General features: G+C 38.6%; 1 protein-coding gene across 1 annotated transcript in view; it reads left to right on the plus strand.

The window, feature by feature from the left end:
- Positions 1 to 2,451: 2,451 nt before the first annotated feature.
- The window catches only part of tmie (transmembrane inner ear), a 46,292-nt gene continuing 26,141 nt past the window's right edge, over positions 2,452 to 22,602 (plus strand). Inside the window, exons 1-3 of the mRNA XM_051095266.1 lie at positions 2,452 to 2,856; positions 15,963 to 16,080; positions 16,739 to 16,888. Coding sequence (XP_050951223.1) covers positions 2,710 to 2,856; positions 15,963 to 16,080; positions 16,739 to 16,888 — 415 coding nt within the window. The 5' untranslated portion in view covers positions 2,452 to 2,709. The remainder of the gene's footprint in view (positions 2,857 to 15,962; positions 16,081 to 16,738; positions 16,889 to 22,602) is intronic.

A 22,602-nucleotide genomic window follows, 5' to 3' on the forward strand; every position in this document is an offset into this window, starting at 1 on the left:
TTGTCACAGTACTCTAACACTTTTGAAGAATTGTAAATTAAATCAGCTAAATGTTTAGCTGTTTCTGTGTGGGTTAGGAAAACTATCAAGTTCAGTTCCATGTGAGCAGCTGTTACTGGCAATCAGACCAGTGCCTTTTACTCTCTGTCAGACAGGAATGATTTTTGAGTTAATCGAGTGTGATTTTATGTTATATACTGATGACGCATAAGGTTTTGATTGAGAGGGTGAAATAAGACTTTTGAATCTTTTGAATTCTCCTTTCTCTTTTTTAAATGATGAATACTGACTACTGCCACCTGCTGTGAAAGCGATTTCCTCTCATGCAGGTGCAGAATGTATGTGCTAATTGGCCGTTGGCTGCAGTCTTCGCAGTGAGTTCTTCAATGTCAGCTTGGTCTTTATTCTGAGTCAGAAGGCTTGCAGAACTAGTTACCCACATGCTCATTGCTGTCATCAGGTTTCATCCCATCTGTTACATGCTAAATGAGTTCATATGTGAATAGAACATTTTTGCGTTGGTTGTTGTATGTGTCATTGCATTTCGGAAACAAAATGTCAAAGGATAATGTTATATTGGATGTAAAAATAAACTCTAACCTAAACCCTTCTGTGAAGATGAATTTCCTCTCTGAGGACAAATAAATTATCAATCAATAAACCAAACTAATAGTGTTAACAAAAGCAATTGTAAGACAAAAATCCCACAAGTCATGTGATACAAATAACAAAATGTACAATAGTACAATTTGTGTACAATAGTGGTAATTATTATTATTTTTTATTTTTTTTGGTCATAACATGGTATTCCCATACATTAAAAAAACAACAACAACAACAACAAAAATATATTAATATATATTTCAAAATAACCTTTTTTTGTGCTAAAATTTGCAACAAAATGAATTTAACATACGGTATATTAACATAAATATATTTTCTGGCAATATATTTTGTTTTTATTATATATAATATATTTCAGAATTGTAAAATTATTTTTCTTAAAAGAACTCACATATATGTTGCCCTCTATATATTTCAGTCCAAGAAAATACATTCACATATCACATTTAAAGAAAAACCTTATTTGTTTGTTTGTTATAAATATATATAAATATCATTGTAAATCTTGCCTTCATTTCTAATTTAGAATTGAGACTATTTAATCCACATTTTTTATTTTATTTTATTTTATTACAAGAAACCATGCAAAAATAACAAATGGGAAAATATTAATTATAATAGCAAAATGGACAAAGTATTAACAATACTTCTACAGCATTTATTAATTTTAGTTCATTTAATTTAAGCATTTACTAATGCATTATAAAAATGACACGTGTTTGTTAACATTAGTTAATGCACTGTGAGCTAACATGAACAAACAATGAACAACTGTAGTTTTCTGAACTAACATTAACAAAATTAAATAAATAGTGTAATAGTGTAATTGTTCATTGTTCATTGTTCATTCGTGTTAGTTAATACATTAACTAATGTTAACAAATCAACCTTTTTGTAAAGTGTTAGCATTAACTGTATAGTCTACTCCTGTAATCATAATGTGGAAAAAGGAATAAAATGTTGGTCTTTTACTGCCACTAGTGCTTATTTTGTATGTATAGGTGAGTTTAACCCTTTAATCCTTTAATTTTTGAATACAGACGTGAAAGTACACTATCCAAACTTAAATTGTTATAATTGATGGACAAATACATCTTCTAATATGATTTTGAAATACCATTTCCATGGTAATGCAATGTGAGATTTTAAAATTCATTTCAAAGGATGAATTTTGAGTTTTTAAACTTTCAATTAATATATAATTTATGATAATTTTTAAAACGTGATAGGGAAAAAGACAACGAAAAAAGACTTTTTGTGACAAAGGTCAGAACTCCTGTTATGATGTCAATTTTTGGGGTGCACTTTCGTCATAAATTAATCTATTACTGTTCCTACATCATTTGTAATATAAACAGTGGTAAAATATCTATTTAGGAGTCTTAGACTTTTCCAACGATATATAGTTTGTGTGAACAATTTGTGTGAAAAGGAATATAAGTTGTTGTTGTTGTTGTTTTTGTAACTGCCACTAGAGTTCTTTTCAGCTGGAAACTGCAGTGAATTGTATGCATAGATAGTTTTTGCCAAAATGTAGGTAGAAGCATGATTTTGAGCCAATGAGCCTGTGTTGGAAAAAGCATGTCAACATTTTCCAGTAAACATTTGCTTTGAGTAAATTGTCCTTATCTTAGTGGAACGACTGTGGTTACATGATTATTGCAAAACCTGTTGCAGCAGATATGCAGACGGCATAGCAAGCATCACACATCAACACGAGCGTGTGAACAAAATACTGAGTGTCTCCAGAGTGTTACACAATTCCTCTGATCCACTTGCGTGTTTCTGTGTAACTCCCTTCCCCCCACGACTCTTGTAACCTCTCTGTGCACCGGGCGGCGAGGCTGTAAATGACACCAGGGCTATTAATTAATTAATGGCGTGTAGCTGAGTGGCTGGCTTTCTGGCTCTGCGGCGGAGAGCGTAGTATTCTCTGTTTTCGGAAGCATTAGGACAGCAAGAGACCAGAGCAGCGTTCATGTAGGGGAGGTGGTGGCCGTTTCGAGCTGAACGTCTATCAATCACCTGGACTATTGTGGTCCTGCGCAGTTTTCCGGGCAGAAAGCAGCAGCAGCAGGGGGAGGGATGAGACGCGGGAGAAGAAGAGGGAAAATGGCGATGGAGGGGCCTAGGCATCAACCGCCAACCCTCGTGCCATTGCTGATGAGCGTGACTGCTGTGTTGATCTCGCATCACATCTTTAACGCAGCTGCACAGATACCAGACCCCGAGGTAAGAGCTGCTTAGATTTTATGGCCCCTAAACTGCACTGTTGTCGTGACTCTCTTTGTATTGAACAGGCGAGCGTGAACCGCTTTTCATTTTTATGGCACTGAATGCACTGACACAACGACAGCGTTAAAAACACATCCAGTCCTGGCGTGGATTTATCTAACTACGCCTTTAAGTTAGCGCTTATGGTGTTTCAGAAACATTTACTGACAGTCAAACGGTGTTGTACAGTTATACGACTATTAAAAAGCTATTTACAGTAAGTGCAGTAGTGCAAGGACCCTCTGTTGTGTCTGTCAGAGAAAAAGGCTTTGCCTGAAAACATGGAAAGTGAAACAACCAAGGACGCGCATATTTATTACAATCCACGCCGATGATAAGCAGTCCATTAAGTGTGACATTAGAGTTCAGTTTCCTGAAAGGTCAGATCCTGGAAGTGACTGACAGACAATAAATAAATCGATTCGTGATGTGCAGAGGAAAGGTAGAGCATAGTTTGTTTCTTCTGTCACCCAAAGTGCTAAAAGAACTATTGGAAGAGAGGAATTGGATAATAAGTCTTAAACGTCAACAGACTAAGACCTTGCCTGCAGTATCTTTCTGTAGGACAATACTGCTGCTAGCAGGGTTATTAGTCATGGCGGCTAAGAAAACATCACTGTTACCTGGAGATTTAGGCAACACTTTATTGCACTGTTCTATCATTAATGGAACAAAGGGGCAACACGATAATAACATTCTAGTAACTTCTATGAACTAACAAGACTGAGTTGGTAATAGCACTCTTAACAACTTTTTTTGCCCATACAAAGAACTACAATGAAAATATGCAGTTCCATAATTCATGTGAATAATGCTTTACACATACTTGCCTCTGTAACACTTTAGTTTAGGGACAAATGCTCAGGTAGCATTTTATTTTGAAGCCCTATTACCCCATGTGCATACTATACTTATTATAGCAATTAAAATAACTGGATAATAACTATGTACTAACCCTGAAGCTACTTCTGAACCTAATCTTAACCTGTGTAGTTATCTTTTAGTATTTTCTTGAGTAAAGTGTAAACCAAAGTGTAATCAATTTTCACTATTAACTAGTTGCTTACTAGCATGCATATGGTTGTTTATTAGCACATATTAATGCCTTATTCTGCATGACCATATTTTAGATCCCAAACACAAACACAATGAAAAGCCAAATAATACTTTTGTTATACTATGGGCTATCTACAACAGTAAAACAACCAAAAACCCCAGAAGACACTAAGCAAATAAATATAACAAACAATGGGGTAAAAAACTATAACTATTTCAGTTTTCTTCCACCTTTTTTTACATACAGAAACCACGCTTTCTTTCTCCCATTCTCTTTCACAGACGAACACACAGTACACACTCATGCGCACATGCAGAGATGCGAACAGAAACTTCTTGTCAGCACTGCCTCGCAAATTTATCAAGAAAATAGTTTTGCAGCTGAAAAGCTACATGACATTTCTCAGTAGCGAGATTCTTGAACCGGTTCAACTTATTGATTCGCTAGTAGATGCTGCTGCAATTCAAACACACGAAGGGGGGCCCAAAAATGTGTTTTGCCTTTGTTACGATAAGAGGTAAATCCAGCCCTGACTACTGCTTTCAACTGTGTGCTGTTACTTACTTACTAATTTGTTCATTAAATTAGTCAGTAAGTAACAGCAGATTTTTATATCATAGATGATATATTCTGAAATCTGCTTATTTCACTGTGACACACTTATTTTATTTTTAGCATAACAGCACTTTAGCATAACGGCATTGTAATGTAAACATGTTTACATAATGTGATATTGTCAGTAGGAGAGGAGGAAGATCCAGCAGGTGTCATTGTTAAATCATAGACCAGGGGTGCCCAACCCTGTTCCTGGAGATCTGCCTTCCTGCAGAGTTTAGTTCCAACCCTGATCAAACACACCTGTCTGTAATTATCAAGCGCTCCTTCAGATCTTAATTAGCTGGTTCAGGTGTGTTTTATCAGGATTGGAGCTGAACTCTGCAGGAAGGTTGATCTCCAAGAACAGGGTTGAGCACCCCTGTCATAGACCGTCGATTGAGACAACAAATGACTGTTTAAATTTTATTGACTGCTTAAGGACATCCTGTTCATTACATCATGCCATGTGAGAAATGGTAATCTTTGGAACCAATGTTAGCAGGAAACAATTACAGTAATGAAAATATGTTAATTTAGAAAACTTAAGGGTTGTCATTCATGTTTTACAAAAGACCCTGATTTACAAATGAGATCAAAAAGGTCAGCTGACATTGTCATTGTTAGATTTTAAATCTACAACACTGTAACAATGTAACACAGTGACAGTTTTCCAAGATAAAATGTAACAGTTATTTAAAAATATGCATTCTAAAAGATGCTGGGTTGATTTGACCCAGTTTGTGTTGATAATTGCTCATAATCAGTAACCTGACAGTTCTGGGTTGGAAATGCAGTTGTAAAAGAGAGCAGGCTGAAAGCACTTCACCTGTCTGTGTTCATGACTCTCGTGACAGGAGTATGTCTGGAAAATAGAAGAAACTAATCGAAGTGAAGTGGTGACTGTTGAGCGTGAACTGGAAAAGTAGGAATGGCTCTTGAGAGGAGTGATCGAAAATGCTTTAATCCTGTTGATTCGCTACAATACGTAGTTTATTCCTGACTTTCAGTGTATATTATAGGCTTTCAGTTTGTGTGTTTCTTGGCAGCACTCAAAGCCTGAGGCTTTGGCTGTAGTAGGAGTATTTTCATTGGCGAAAGAAAAAATAAATGAAATAGCTGGTAAAATTGGGCCTTAAATGTAAATTATTCAATATTTATTCAACAATCTTCTTTGAATAACAGATTAAATTTAGAGAACAACTTAAACGGCAACTTCATTTAACTGTATAAACTGTATGACTGTTAATTTGTCATTCTTTTCTGTACTTCTACTGTAGTCATTCTGTGCGTTAAAGTCATTTTAATTTATAACCCATTTTGGGTTAATGTTCAAATTTTAACCCAGCAGTATAGTATTTTTTAAACCATATTTGAAAAACGGCATGTTGGGTCAAACATTGAACATTGAAAGCATCTAAAAAAATTAAAATATCGTGAAAAAGTTAATTTGTGGTTTGTAACTTATTAAAAAAAAAACTGAAACTTTCATATATTCTAGATTTATTACATGTAAAGTAAAACATTTCTAATGTTTTTTTGTTTTAATTTTGATGATTAGACCTTACAGCTCAAGAAAGTAAAAAATCCAGTATCTCAAAATATTAGAATATTTACATTTGAGTTTCAGTAAATGTCCGTCCCTACAGTATAAATTCTATGTATCTCTTGTTCTTTGAAACCACAATAATGGGGAGGACTTATGACATTGCAGAGGTCCAGAAGACAATCATTGACACCCTCCACAAAGAGAATAAGCCACAGAAGGTCATTACTGAATGGGGTGGCTGTTTACAGAATGCTGTATCAAAGCATATTAAATGCAAAGTTGACTGGAAGGAAGAAATTGGATAGAAAATGGTGCACAAGCAACAGGGGACCGCAACCTTGAGAAAACTGTCAAGCAGAGCCGATTCAAACACTTGGGAGAGCTTCACAAGGAGTGGGCTGAAGCTGGAGTCAGCGCATCAAGAGTCACCACACTTAGATGTCTTCAGGAAAAGGACTACCAAGCCACTTCTAAAACAGAAATGTCAGAAGCATCTTACCTGGGCTAAGGAGAAAAAGAACTGGACTGTTGCTCAGTGGTCCAAAGTCCTTATTTCAGATAAAAGTAAAGTTTGCATTTCATGTTGAAATCATGATCCCAGAGTCTGGAGAGGCACAGAATCCAAGCTCCTTGAAGTCCAGTGTGAAGTTTTTGAAGACAGTGATGATTTGGGGTGCCATGACGTCTGCTGGTGTTGGTCTACTGTATTTTATCAAGTGCAAAGTCAATGCAGCTGTCTAGCGGGAGATTTTTGAGCACTTTATGCATCCATCTGCTGACAAGCTTTATGGAGATGCTGATTTTCTTTTTCCAGCAGGACTTTAGCATCTGCTCACAGTGCAAAAAACACTTCCAAGTGGTTTGCTGACCATGATATTACTGTCCTGTATTGGCCAGCCAACATGCCTGACCTGAACCCCATAGAGAATCTATGGGATATTTTCAAGAGAAAGATGAGAAAGTCAATCCAACAATATACAGTCGATCTGAAGGCTCAATAGTGCCTCAGCAGTGCCACAGGCTGATCGCTTACATGTCACACTTTACTGATGCTGTAATTTATGCTAGGACCAAGTCATTTGCTGTAATATGTGCTGCCAACCAAGTACAGAGTACTTTAAAGAACTTGAACTTTTCTGTTTTGCAAATCAATTTTTTGATTGATCTTAGGAAATATTCTAATATTTTAAGACACTGGATTTTTGACTTTCATGAGCTGTAAGCTCTAATCATCAGAATTAAAACAAAAAATTATTTTAGTCAGTAGAATGTGTGTTGGGAGCATCAAAATAAAGTGTTAGCGGATATTAAGCAGACAGTCTACTAATACTGTAATGACTACTAGTTGACATAGAGTTGCCAAGTTACTTATAGTTAATAGAATGTCTAAAATGGATGATAAAAATAAAGTATTTTTAATGGACTGTTAAATGGTTCAAGCAATCCCTTAAGATAGCACTTCTGGTGAGACAATGTCTGAACAAATACGCGTCTGTCTGACAAATATAGACCAATAAATAGAAAACAGCGCTGATGAGGCCATGCTATCTAAATGCCTCTGTCAATACAGTCATGCAAAAACAAACATTGGTTGTTCTCAGACATGTCTTGAAGATGCTGGCAAGTGCTTAGCAGATGTTTACATTCATAACTAATAATACTACAGGTTTCTTCCTAGTTGACTTTGACCGCAGGTGTCAGACGTACCGTTTTTCTACACCCACTGCTAATTAAACACTCATTAAAGGGTCAATTATCCAGGTGCCTCCAATTTTCTCTGCTGGTACAATGTTTAACTCCAACACGGAACAGCTTAAGGAACACAAATATGGTTCAGGACATTTTGTGCTCCAGTGGACTCAGCAGGCAATAGAATCGAATTGAAAAACAGGATGACGTTCATTCATATTTATAGACCCCCGTATAAAACAACATGATGATAGAGATTTGTTCTCATCTGCAGGCAATCTGTGAATTGTAAGACACACAATTATGCCAGTCGTGTCGTGTTAGATCACGCTGGAAGAACACGTGCTAGACTTGAGAAGATAACTATGAATTTTCTTTTTTTATTGTCTTCATGCTATGCAATACAGTATACAATCATTTTAATATATGTGCAATTCATTTTACAGTACGTGTGTTACATGTCCAGACGGTGATGTTTGACGTTCTGATGTCTTTGCTTGCTGTTTGTCGATAGATTTGTTAAGGATGGCACATCAAATAAGAGTCAATTTTATTTCTTCTGAGGATAGAAGAGAAGGGACATGATGAAGTGCATTACAAAGAAAAATATCAATATGTGATCCACTGCCAGCTGAAGTCTCCAAACTATCTGTGCCACACACAATAGCGATTGCATCTCATGACTGATTGGCTGTCAGAAACACTGAGTGACCCAATAAATCTTTACGTCTACAGGTCATGCTTTTTCTGCCTTAACGCTGATATTTAACGATATTTTATTTCTGTTTTCGAATACTAATTTTTCACTCAAAAACTCAAAACAGAAGGATTATAGAGATATTTGTTTGTTCACATAACAACAGTGCATTTTGGTGGCTTTTTCACATAGAAAATAATGACTCAAATTCATAATTTCTTCTGAAACTCATTTAAACTAAAATAAATAAATAAACCCAAATTAGGATAAGATACCACAATGTTACTTCTCTTGGACACAGATATAAAGAGTCTGATTTTGAACGTTTAAACATCATATAAAATAAATCATATTAAACATTTATTGTACGCTAGACTAAATACAGTTGAGGTCAAAGGTTTACATACACCTTGCAAAATATTAATTATTTTACCAAAATAAGAGGGATCATACAAAAGTGTGGTGTTATTTTTTTTTTACTTAGTACTGACCTAAATAAGATATTTCACATAAAAGACATGTACATATAGTTCACAAGAAAAAAATAATAGTAGAATTCATAAAAATGACCCTGTTTAAAAGTTTACATACGCTTGATACTTAACTTTGTTATTACCTGAATGATCCACAGCTGTGTACTTTTTTTTTTTTTTTTTAATCCATCTTTCCACACTGAGGCCAACTGAGGGACTGACAGATTTGTGGTATCTGAAGAGTTATTTTTGTTATTTTATTTTATTTATTAATTTAAAGTTGGGCAGTGGCAAGTTGTTGTGGTACTTAAATCATTATATTTTTTTGTTGTTTGAGTTGTTATTTAATAATTCCAGGATTTGGATTTACATTAAATCTGATATCAGCTATGCAAGAAACTAAAGTCTTTGTAAAAGAAAAAAGTAATATCACTGGATTATTGCAATATTTGTAATATATATATATATATATATATGTATATATATATATATATATATATATATATATATATATATATATATATATATATATATATATATTCTTAATGAAACACAAAGTCCCAAAACAAATATTGAACATAAAATATTGAAAATAAAGATTACATAATGTACCAAAAAATTGTTTCACTTAATTTTTTTTGTTTCTTTTTTAATTCATGGTGCTAATTATTAGTGTACTATTTATTTGCATGTAGCATTAGTATTTTGCTAAATATTTAGGTTAGGTAAATTTTTAGAACTTATATTATTTATTATGAAACACTGATTTAGTACAGATAAGTTTTTGTACTTTTTTTATTATTTATTTTGCAAGGATGGGGACAATCTGAAAGTTTCTGTAACATTCTGAAATATTCTGTTATGTTCTAGTGCTTTCTGGAGCATTCCAGAACATTGCGAGGCTAGTCATAAAGAATATAAAATAATCCAATGCAGACATTTAGTAAATGTTTATATTAAACTGTTATGATTTTATGCATGAGTAATAACAGATTAGCTTGTATAAGTTGTCAACATATTTTTTTTTTTTAGTTTTCATGAGCACTTTTCATGATACACAAAATTACCATGATTTTCATAGTCTGCATGAACTTCATGAAGAAAATAAAAACAAACTTTTATTAAAAATCATTTTTACAGAGTCACAAATTATCGATATCGATATATATATAAATATGTTTAATGTCAATGTAGAGGCGATGCATTCTCTAAAGAATAGAAAGCACTGGTTAGTCACAGAGGGAGTAGTATGAAGCATTTCTTTCAGTCTTCAATGATATTTATTCACAGCAGGAATGGGCTCACTACAAATCCCTGATGCACTCGCTCTGTTGATTTTACACAGTGAGTGAAATAAAAAGGATTTCCCCTCATTCTTTGGTTGAGATATTGATCTATCAATCAGACATATAAATCTATGCTCCGAGGCTTATTCTTTGTATAGACACACTGAATCCACCAAGAGTTTCTGCATGTATATTGTTAGCTTGCGTGTGCAGTAGACTGAGGAAACACAGGTGCCGAGCTATGAATGTCTGAATGAGCTTTCAGCACACTGTCTATCGATGTGGCATAGCAGGTGACCATGTGAAAATCTCAAAGTTTATTGAATAAGAAGGAAACATCAATAGTAATTTACTTTTAGCTGAAGGGACATCTGCTATCTTCAGCCTCGCTGATGGAAATGTTACCCTCTTATCTGGCAAAAATATCATGCTAATCAGTCAATACTAAATACTAATGGTATAAGTCAATACTAATTATTAGTGGTTTTTGCTGAGGCAAGCATCGCTGTTTCTTTGGTGACACTGAAGATCTGAACAACCTCTTTACCCTATTTTAAAATTTATTGTGCATCTTTTACATATAATGATAAAATTGAGTGGCTTGTAGAGGAGAAATGTGCTATTACTTTTTTCAGTGATCAGATTCTTCATATCAAGCTGAATATATATAAGTATTTGCAACTGTAGAGTGAATTATACTAAATAGCTCAATCTCAATTTCTATTATTGTGAAATGTAAACTACGTTATTGACCAGCTCTAATTTGCTAAAAGCGACTATAAGACATGAAGATGATATAACATTAACACGCAAAGCTGCTTTGAAACAACATGCATTTACACATTGCAGGCTAACACTCCATAGAGACTTAGGTGGGCTCTATTGATTTTGTTCAGAAAGTAATCACCCAGCAACCAAGACGCAGCAACCAGAACGCAATAGAGCACAACAGTGGGGTTCCAGTGGGGTTTTCTCCGTAGAGAAAATGTTTTTAATGCTAAACCTTTAAAGGCAGACCTACTGTGAGCTCTGAGGCTGTTAATTGATAGTGTATACTTTTGTTGAAGCCAATAGTTTTTTGCATTATTTCAGCATATGTTTTAAATAATTGTGATGCGATCAAGGATTTTCAGGAATGGAATTTTGAGAAAAACTGGAAATAGTGAGATGGCTTTCACTTCACGGGTTTAACGAGAGCTGACTGTCAGAGCGCTATACTGCATCATTACACAACCAGACTAACGTTACCCTGAAGAGGACAGTTTTCCGTTGTTTATCATGGGCATAGTCTCTGAACTTTTGATCACCCCTCGAAGTTTAGATAGCACAAAGAGTGTACCTTGTAGTTTACATTTAGAAAAGCGAGCGCAACACAACTGTTTGTGCACTGTGCATATAACAGACTATCACCAGAATCCTCCTCTTTAGTAACTTTAGTACCATCTGATCCTTCATCTCTGAATGTAAAATAGTCCATTATAACATTGTTTAGGGCAGGGGTGCTCAACCTGGGGTGATCGACCTTCCTGAAGAGTTCAGCTCCAACCCTGACCAAACACACCTGAACCAGATAATTAGGATCTGAAGGAGCACTTGATAATTACAGACAGGTGTGTTTGATCAGGGTTGGAACTAAACTCTACAGGAAGGTTGATCTCCAGGAACAGGGATGGGCACCCCTGGTTTAGGGCACTGACATCACCAAGATTGAGCACGAGTAAGTATTTAGATAAGTAAGATACACTCTTAAAAATAAAGGTGCTTTACAAGGTTCTTCACAGCGATGCCATATAAGAACCATTTTTTTTCAAAGGTTCTTTAAAGAAGCATCTCTTTCTTACCTTTTTTTATAATCTGAAGAACCTTCTTTCACCACAAAGAACCTTTTGTTAAAGGTTCTTTGTGGAACCATTTAGACAAAAAGGGTTATTCTGTGGCATCGTAAAGCTCCCTTATTTTGAAGAGTGTGGTTTAAGTGAGCAGCTGTACTTCAGACTGGGTTGTTCTCTGTAGCGCTCCGCCATCTCACAATATTAAAGGGGTACTATTAAGCTTTTTTACTTTTTGAATTTTAGTCAGTGTGTGGTGTGTATCTTTGGGTATAAAAAAGATCCACTTCAAAGGGAGATATTTCGTTTTTAAAAAAATCTCTTTCCAAGAACTACAATGAACGGCTCCTTTGGACTACAGCGTTTGATTTCCGCATGCAATGATGTCATAACGCGGTCCATTAGAATATCATTATATTAAATTCCGCCTACGGAAATTAAAATTGTGGGCAAGGTGTAGGGACAAAGTGGGGGATTAGCCAAACTTTAGCGATGCAAAAAAGACTAATTTTTCAACAAATTTTTCGAATCCACGTCCCAGTGCGACATCCAATGGGTTTTCCCAGATCGCAGCACATATACAATCAACAACTTTGTATTAATAGTTTTATATTTCTACATCATTAATTGTCATTTGCGGTGCTTCATGCGATTTTTGTTCTTTTCTTCATTAAAGCAGTTACATTCACAGTCTTGCACCTTGCATCTTTTTGTCCGATTTTCGAATATTTTTGGCTTCAAATCAAAGTTTTCATTTATGTATTTCTCCTTATAGCTGGTTGGTTTGGTTAATGGTTTTTTACACATTGACTAAGACTGTTTTAAAATCATTATTGGAGAAATAAACAGAAAAAATATATATTTTTAGAACAAGCACTGCTGAAAAAGTTAGCAGGCACTAATGTACTTTATAGCACTGTGTCCACTCTGCCCTGTGCAAACACTGGATGCAATACAGTTGTCAGAAACTTCAGCATGTGCATCACTAACTTCTTGTTTTACTTTTCACCTTCACAAATTTAAATCTGTTTGTGGATACACTATACAGTACCTGTATATGCATGTGTCAAAAGGGTATGTCACTCCTTGGTAGATTAAACTACAGTCATGTTGGTACATGACATCTCAACATTCAAGACCATCATCCAGAACTGACCATCATCTGTTTGTCTCCACCAGAAGTAGTAGAATCTGGACTCCAAGATGTCTTGAGGTGACAGACTGGAAGATATATTTTGAATCACTTGAAGACAAAAACAGTCATTGCAAGACCAAGTACATACATTTTTATGTGGACAGTACAGTCTTCCCATGAAGAGAATGCACTGCTTCCTTCAGTCAAAAGCTTTGTATATTTATCAGCACAATGTGACCTTCAGGCCTGGGGACTGGGGACAAGTGAAGTGAAATCTGTCTGCAGGTATAATAGTTCAGGAGTGCAGATTTCAAATGAGATGTGGAGTAATAACCCGTGTGGAGAAACTTGGACAACACATCAACATGTCAACACTGACCAGATCCCTGATCCAAACCTTCCACCAATGCTTTGTGACTCTGAAATGACTCTGAATTATTTAAACAAAAGCAACAAATTTTCACCTTAAAGCTACTGTCACACATTGTGGCTTGTCTCCTGAGCCTGTCAAAGCTGGAGATAGCCATTCAAAAGTTTGGACTCACTATATAATGTGTTTTTGAATGTACCTGATATTGATAATGATACATTGATACTATATCAAATGCTGTAAATGCATGTTTTTGTTTGCTGTTCTACAAAAATGTTCTTCGCAGCAATGACAGCTGTGCAGACAGCAAATTTATTGATATATTCATTTGAAATATTTTTAAATCCCATCCCACCTTTCAGGAAATGTAAGCATACTTTCAATAAAGGCACAGCCATTATAACATTTCTAATAAGAGAGGTTTCCTAAGAACTAAATTTACATAATGATTTTTAAGGATTATGTAACAGCGTTTTCTTAGTAGACTGAAGTAATGTTTGCTGAAAAGGGGGCTTTTGAAAATGGATATTCAATTTAGCAGTTCGCTAAATACATAAAGGCAAAATGTTATTGCAAACAGTAATGATATTATATAATATTAGATAGTCTATACACTCTCAGAGAAAAAGGTACAGTTCTGTCACTGTGGCAGTACCTTGTATTTTTAAAGTACGAATGTACTTTAAAGGTGCCAATATGTACTTTCAAAGTACTAAAATGTACCTTTAAGGTACTACTATGTACTGTTTAGGTAAGGTACATGTACCTATTCACTTTTGTACCTCACCCCAGTGACAGAACTGTACCTTTATTCTGACAGTGTAGTGTATTTTTAGTAAATTAAATGCTACATGTATATACAGAAGCATTAATCTTAGTCATAAATCACCATAATCTTTGGGTTTTTCTAACTTTTCAATAAAAATTGTTGCATATGTTTCAGTGCTCAGACTTTTTTTTTCTGACCAGCACAAATCTAACTACTTTATAACAACATCCCATAAAACCTTGAGATTTTCCTTCTGATCTCTTATTTGTGAAGAAAAATATTCTGTGAAACCCTACAATTAGAAGATTAGGCCCCGCTTTGTATTAGGTGGCCTTAACTACTATGTACTTGCGTCAAAAAATAAGTACAATGTGCTTACTGTATTCATATTGTATTGCAAAACACTTTTGTTGTGGGATACTGGTAAGGTTAGGGACAGGTTTTGTGGTATGAGTAGGTTTAAGGGTGGGTTAAGGTTTAAGGTGATTGGTTGAACAGTGTAACTTTAAATGTACAGTAATTACAGAAATTATTTAGAGGTGTACTTACATGCAAAAAAAAAAAAAAAAAAAAATTACAATGTAAACCATGTATGTACACGATAAGTGCAGTATATCAAATGATTAATTTAAATAGCATTAATTGCATGAGCATGGAAAATAATCATAAAAAAAACTTAATAAATATTTTAATTTATTAAGTAAAACATTTTTTTGAAAAACAGTTTAGGGGTCATCGGATGCAAAACTCACTTTTACATGTTGTTTGAACATAAAGGTGTGTTGGCAGTGTGTGTACACAACCACCTTATAATGATAAAAATCCATCCAGTGGTATTTTTAAAATCTTTATAAGTAATAACCCTTTTGCAAATTGAGCCTTTCTCTCCTTCTTGTTGGTGTGACGTCACACCGACCAAGGCCGCTCCCATTGATTGACGTTGATTGACAAGGCCGTCTTACCTTAGACCCGCCCTGACTGAGCTGTAACAGTCCAACTGCCCATTGGGTCTACTCCAGTGCAGGGGAAGACAAGAATGTCTCTGATTGAGCGATTGAGGTGTTTTGTTGTTAGATGTAATAATGAATATAGCATTACTCGCGAGTCCTAAATCTGAGCCGCTGAAGAAGCAGAGGATTGACGTTACTTTGGCTCATCACCCCACAGTAGAAAGGGGCGGGGTGAGCTGAGGCAAATGCAACAGAATGGCTCGCTCTAAAAAGGGCAGATTTTGACAAGGTAAAAAGGGTGTTTTACACTACCACTGAGAAATTTTAACCAAAGTATGTTATAGACATATCATTAAGACCCTAAAGAATCATATCAACTTGTGGAAAATGGGCATCCGATGACCCCTTTAAATGGAACTGGAACTCTCTCTTTTTAATTTATTTTGCCACTTGCTTCAACTTTCCCCTTCTTTATGTCTTAAAATGCACCTCAAATGTTTCTGCCTCTCTTCTTTCCACTGTGATCACCATGTGAAAGTGGTAGTTTAAAATCTTACTGCGGTTCTTAATCACTGCTACTGTTGCCATTTCAATGGTGCAATTACCTGGATATTGCAAGAGATGCAGGGAAAATATCAATTTTTCTTTTTTCTCTTATCTCTGCAGCTTCTGCCAACAGACCCTCCAAAAAAGCCAGATCCAGTCACTTCAGAAACAGTGGTGTTTTGGGGTCTTAGATTATGGCAGGTTGTAGGCATTTTCTCCATGTTCGTCCTAGCAATCAGTAAGTGTCTAAAAAATCCATCATTCACTACTATTTGTTCACTATATTGTTCCCATATGCCATTCTTTCTTTTATGCTTGGAACACAAAAGGTATATTTTATCCACTCTTTTCAATATAGTGAAAGTGAGCACTGGGGCTGTCACGCTCCAAAGTGACAAAAAGAGCACTTCAACTTTAGAAGTCTTGGAATATGGCATACTATTTTATAAACTATTTTTTAAAACTTTTTTAAACCTTTGCAGGCTTTCTGTTGTTTCTAAGCACAAAATCTCTCCGATCTGTATTCATTGTAACTGCATGGAAAAGAGCAACCTATATATTACTCAAAATGCCTCCTTGTGCGCACCCCAGAAGAAAAAGGCTATATGTTATTTTTAATTATTATTATTATTATTGACATGAGGGTGAATAAATGATGACAGAATTTTAATTTGTGGGTGACCTCTTTAAAATGGCAGGCTATGCATATATTTGCATTCAGAATTCACATGAATAGATGTCAAAATAAACAATTTTTTACACATAGTGAATCACATTAAGAGATTTAATTAAATTCCTCCAGAGCAAAATATCAATTACATAACAAAGAGATATGAGATGCTGCTTCTTATAAACTCTCTTTCAAATATGTCACAGCTTTCTACCTCATTTCACAGTAATAACACTGTGCTGCATCTTCAAATGCCGAATTCCACGAACGAAAAAAGAGATAGAGGCTCGACACGCTCAAAGACAAGCCGCAAAAACCTATGCCAACACACTGGAGACGGTGCCCCCCCTCAACGAGCTCACAGAGGTGCCGGGAGGTAAGAGCCAAACAAGCTATTTGCACTTTTAGAAATCTGATCATGTTATTATTTCATTTGTGACCATGTTCTTGTGTTTTTGTTTGTTATTTTAGTCATCTTCATTCAGATTATCCCATTGTGTATTGTTCCCAGTATTGTTTACATTAAACTGTTAATTCATTCAAGTCAGTGAATGAATACATACATACATACAATGAATACTGGAGGTTTATTAGGACAGTATTGATGGGTAAAGATGATATAATTGAAAAAATACAACTGCAAGCAGCAGTTAAAGGGTTAGTTTACCGAAAAATGAAAATTCTGTCATTAATTACTCACCCTTATGTCGTTCCAAACCCGTAAGACCTTCGTTAGACCTGCATAGACAGCTATGCAACTAAAGCGTTTTATGGAACAAAGTTTGTTATTTTTGTTTTCTTTGCGCACGAAAAGTGTTATTGTAGCTTCATAGCATACGGTTGAACGTAATGCGGCAAAACTACATTTTGGAAGTTCAAAATCGGGCACCAATGAAGTCCATTGTATGGAGAAAAATCCTGAAATGCTTTCCTCAAAAAACATAATTTCTTCATGACTGAAGACCGAAAGACATGAACAAGGGGGTGAGTAAATTATTTTGTGAATTGTAGTTTTGGAAGTGGACTTCCCTCTTTGTCGGTCACTACGAGTTATGTCCTGACGACATTAGGGGATTTACCTGGGAGCCCCAATCATCTCTGATTAAGAAAACGCCAATGAAATTTGGCTAGTGGATTTGTATAATGCACCACACCCCTTGCACATGGGTATAAAGAGGTGCAGATGCATCCACTCATTAGACTTTTGCTTCGGAGCCGAGTGGATGAACATGCTTGATCTCCACAAAGCCTTTCATTTCTGGAACTGTTGTGGTTGGCGTTACGGTGCAAACAGCGGTCTCCCTGTCTGCAGCGATTCCCCTGGGCACTTTAACTAAAAGAGCAATTTCCTAAAAGAGCAAATCGTGGACGGCTCACGTCTTTTTAAAGATGCTGTACCGTCCGTGTCCTCTTGGTTGTGGTCGTTTCCTATCTTCTGAGGACAGACACATTTGTTGTCTTCAGTGTCTGGGCTCCAGCACGCTGAAGCTGCACTCGTGGATGACTCATGTGCCTGCTGTGGGCTTATGAGCATGGTGTCGCTGCGATCTTACCTCTTTTTGGTAAGTAGAGTGGCACCCTCTGCTGCCACCTGCTCCGGTTTCTCTGCTTCATCCAGAGAACCGTCGGCTGGCGCTTTGGAAGATCTGAGGATTAGTAAGAGCCTCTCGGCCGGCTTACCGCCAATGGATCTTTTACCCCTCACGCAACGAACATCCTGTCCGGCTCCCGAGTGACTTTGCTGGTTTGCCTCGCATGGGCTGCCAGCATTTCATTCGGTGCGCCTCCCTCCTCCGTCCTCACTACTCTCGATGGCGGGGCTGCCAGGGGGTACATGGACATTCCCCAGGTGGACAGAGCGGTTGCGGTGCATCCGTGCCCACAAGTGACCCACCTTGGGGAATCATCCGCTTCTCCCGCCTAAAGCACTGTTGGCTATGGCTGCCTTCGTGACCAAGCTTGCAGTGCTGTGGACCAGGCCACCTCTGCTGTGCATGTCATGACTATCCTGCACACTTACTTTTCACCATGCCAAGGCACTGACATAATGCACGAGGGTAGTAGGACGAAGGACGCTTACTTTCATGTCTCGATTCTTCCTCGACACAAGCCGTTCCTACGGTTTGCGTTCGAGGGTCGGGCATGGCAGTACAGGGTCCTCCCCTTCGGTCTGTCCCTGTCCCCCCGTGTCTTTACCAAAGTCGCGGAGGGCGCCCTTGCCCCGTTACGGGAAGTGGGCATCAGTATCCTCAACTATCTCGATGACTGGCCTGGTCGCGAGAACAGTTGTGCGATCACAGGGACCTGGTGCTCCAGCACTTCAGCCAGTTGGGGCTTTGGGTCAACTGGGAAAAGAGCAAACTCTCTGCCGTGCAGAGAATCTCTTTTCTCGGTATGGAGTTGGACTCTGTGAGTATGGTGGCTCGTCTCACTGTCGAGCGAGCCCAATCAGTGCTGAACTGCTGAGTTCCTTCAGAGGTAGGACAGTGGTACCTGGGGCATATGGCATCCGCAGCCACAGTCACGCCGCTCGGCTTGCTTGATATGTGGCCACTTCAGCATTGGTTACACTCCCGAGTACCAAGATGGGCATGGTGCCACGGTACACATCGTGTGACCATCACTCCGTTGTGTCGCCGTCTATTCAACCTCTGGTCGGACCTTGCTTTTACTGCGGCTGTATCGTACATCAACCAGCAGGGAGGTGTACAATCACGTCGCATGTCACAGCTCGCCCGCCATCTCCTCCTCTGGAGTCAGACGTGGCTGTAATCGCTGCACGCTGTTTACATCCCGGGGGAAGCTCAATCGTGCGGCCGATGTGCTCTCACGACAGCTCACGTCCCCCGGAGAATGGCAACTCCATCCCCAGACAGTCCAGCTGATCTGGAGTCGATTCGGGGAAGCTCAGGTAGACCTGTTTGCTTCCTGTGAGTCCTCCCATTGCCAGCTATTTTATTTCCTGACCGAGGGGCCCCTCAGCACGGATGCTCTGGCGCACAGCTGGCTAGAGCTCCCTCTACGAGGCAAGCCTATGCTCTGAAATGGAGTCTGTTCACAAACTGGTGTTCTTCTCACCGAGAAGACCCCCCGAAAATGCCCGATTAGAGTCATGCTTTCTGTCCTGCAAGAAAGGTTGGAGCGTAGGCTGTCACCCTCCACCTTGAAAGTGTATGTGGCTGCTATCGCAGCACATCACCATGCAGTGGACGGCCGGTCTTTGGGAAAGCACAATCTCATCGTCAGGTTCCTGAGGGGTGCCAGAAGATTAAATCCTCCTAGGCCGCCCCTGGTGGCCTCCTGGGATCTCTCTGTTGTCCTGGCGGGACTTCAGAGAGGTCCTTTTGAGCCGCTGGAGTCAACCCTTCATCAAGAGGGTTGAGGACCTCCAAGCATTTTCGGTGAGTGAAGAGTGCCTTGTGTTCAGGCCGGCCTACTCTTACGTTGTCCTGAGACCCCAGCCTGGATACATGACAAAGGTTCCCACCACTCCCTTCCGAGATCAGGTGCTAAACCTGCAAGCACTGACTCGAGAGACAGACCCAGCCTTGGCGTTGCTGTGTCCCATAAGAGCATTGCGCATATACGTGGACCACACCCAGAGCTTCAGAAGCTCTGAGCAGCTCTTTGTCTGTTACGGAGGTCAGCAGAAAGAGAAGTCTGTCTCCAAACAGAGGTTGGCTCACTGGATAGTGGGTGCCATCGTCTTGACATACCAATCCTAAGACGAGCCGTGTCCCCTAGGGGTGAGGGCTCACTCCACACGGAGTGTTGCCTCTTCCTATGCTCCTATGCGCCTCTCTGGCAGACATCTGTAGAGCTGCGGGCTGGGCGACACCAAATACCTTTGCGAGATTTTACAGTCCCGCGTTGAGCCAGTTTCTTCCCGTGTGTTGGGTAACAGGTAAGTAGCGGGAAAAACAGGCTGGTGTCACGCTTGCTGCGCCATTCCCCCTCACTCGGGGATGCGAGCGTCTTTTTGTTCTCCTCCAGTTCAGTTCCCCAGATGGTGAACCCTGGTGGAGTCCTCCAACACCCCCGGCAGTCAGACTGGGCGGAGCAGTCTGACACCAGGCACAGTATCAGGTGTTAGCTTGCCCGGGTTTCCGGTCGGCCCATGTACTGGGTTAGGTGTCCATATGGCTTGATTACCTGCGGACTATCCCATATGTGTATTCTTCTATGGTGAGGTTTCCCGTTCTGTGAACCCGTGTCTTCCCTTTGACAGTTCACTCTGTCAGTCTCTGTCGGCAGTCGTTCCATCCCTACTCTCAGGTAGAACCTGCCTCAGAGACCCATTACGTATGTAGTACTGCCCCAGGCCTGGGTCAGTCCATATCTGAGTTTCCACATGTCACCTCCCTACGGGCAGGATGTGGCCTCCGTAGTGCCCTTCTCTGGAAGGCTCGTTTCCCCACCATTACGAACAAGCTGTAACTACAAATAGGAAAGACTTCTTTTCATTGAAGGTCGAAATCCCTTCTGGTAAGTTTGGGTGAAAGGAACAGTGGCTTGACTATCACCAGCAGCGGTATACTCACCTCTGATCCCTGCGGGTACCAAGGTCAGCGAATTCACGCTGGAGCGGTGGGAAGGTTATGACCTTAGCACAGCATTTGTCTGACACGTGTCGCTTGCCAACATTTGCTATGCTCAGGGTTGTGACGGGGTTCAGGTTGTGGAATTTTCCATGGACCTCTAATGTCGTCATAACATAACTGGTGGCCAGGGAGACTCCTCAGCGTAAAATCTAATGAGTGGATGCACCTGCACCTCTTTATACCCATGTGCAAGGGGAGTGGTGCATTATGCAAATCCACTAGCCAGATTTCTTTGGGCGTTTTCTTAATCAAAGATGATTGGGGCTCCCAGGTAAATCCCCTAATGTCATCATGACATAACATCTCCGTTCCCTCCATCAGGGAACGAGGGTTACGTACGTAACCGAGACGTTTTCGTTTAACAATGTCCTTACTGCCTTTCTGTTCATGTCAATTGCATTGCTGTCTGTGCATGGTCAGAAAGCACTTGGATTTAATCAAAAATATCTTAATTTGTGTTCTGAAGATAAACTAAGGTCTTATGGGTTTGCAACGACATGAGGGTGAGTAATTCATGACAGAATTTTCATTACTGGGTGAACTGTCCCCTTTAAGGGGAAAAGCAAGAGAGCAAGCATCGGATGAACTGCCAAAATAAGTAAAAAAGACATTTAGATATGTTTTTTTAGTAAAATGATTGAAAAATCTAGTAAAATCAGTAGTAATATGATTTAATGCTTTATTGCTTTTGACCACTAGGTGGTGCTGTTATCAAATCAATGTGGTGTGGTCAATGTGAGGTAGAGGCCTGCTATCCAACGCGAGCCTGACGGGTCCCAAAATTCTCTCGGGTTTCGGGTCGTGTTAATATTTAAGGAATAACTTCGGGTTCAGGTCGTGCTTGGGTTTGTAGCTAAGGTAAAACTATGTGCAGCAGGCTACACTTTCACTGACGGCCGCACACACACAGAGATCGGAGAACGCGCAGCGCAAACACAGAAACACTGTGGCGCAGAGAAACTTTTATTAATAAAATAGCATTGATACTGACTGGCTGCATTAGCTACATTTCTCAGCAGCAAGTGGGTAAAATCGCTGTAACTAAACTTGACGCAGACGCAGGTAATCACACACGCAACTTTCATTCTCTCTCTGGCTAATTAATTAAAATGAATGTTATAATTCATTTAAATAAATGTGATCTTACCACACTTCATTTCTGTGTTTGATTTAAAGAATACAGAATGCTAAAACGAGCCATAACTGACAAAAATTACTGTAATTTTTACCCTTTGCCTCCAAGTCGTGCATTAAAATCTTTTAAGGCTCATATGCTGGCTGGATTATCTATTATATATGTGAAGAATTAGGATCTTGTCGTTACAACCATTAAAAAACTGAATTTATGTGACCATTGCACCTGTTTGTAAAATTTCATAACTGGTAAGTGCTTTTTTTGCCTTGTTGAACCGGCTGTGAGTCTTAATGAAACTGTTTCATAGTATTTGTTTACTGGCCGTTGCATGCAGTCGCGAAATACAGCATTTAA

Source organism: Labeo rohita, chromosome 2 (assembly GCF_022985175.1).
Source record: "Labeo rohita strain BAU-BD-2019 chromosome 2, IGBB_LRoh.1.0, whole genome shotgun sequence".
Taxonomy (NCBI): Eukaryota; Metazoa; Chordata; class Actinopteri; order Cypriniformes; family Cyprinidae; genus Labeo; species Labeo rohita.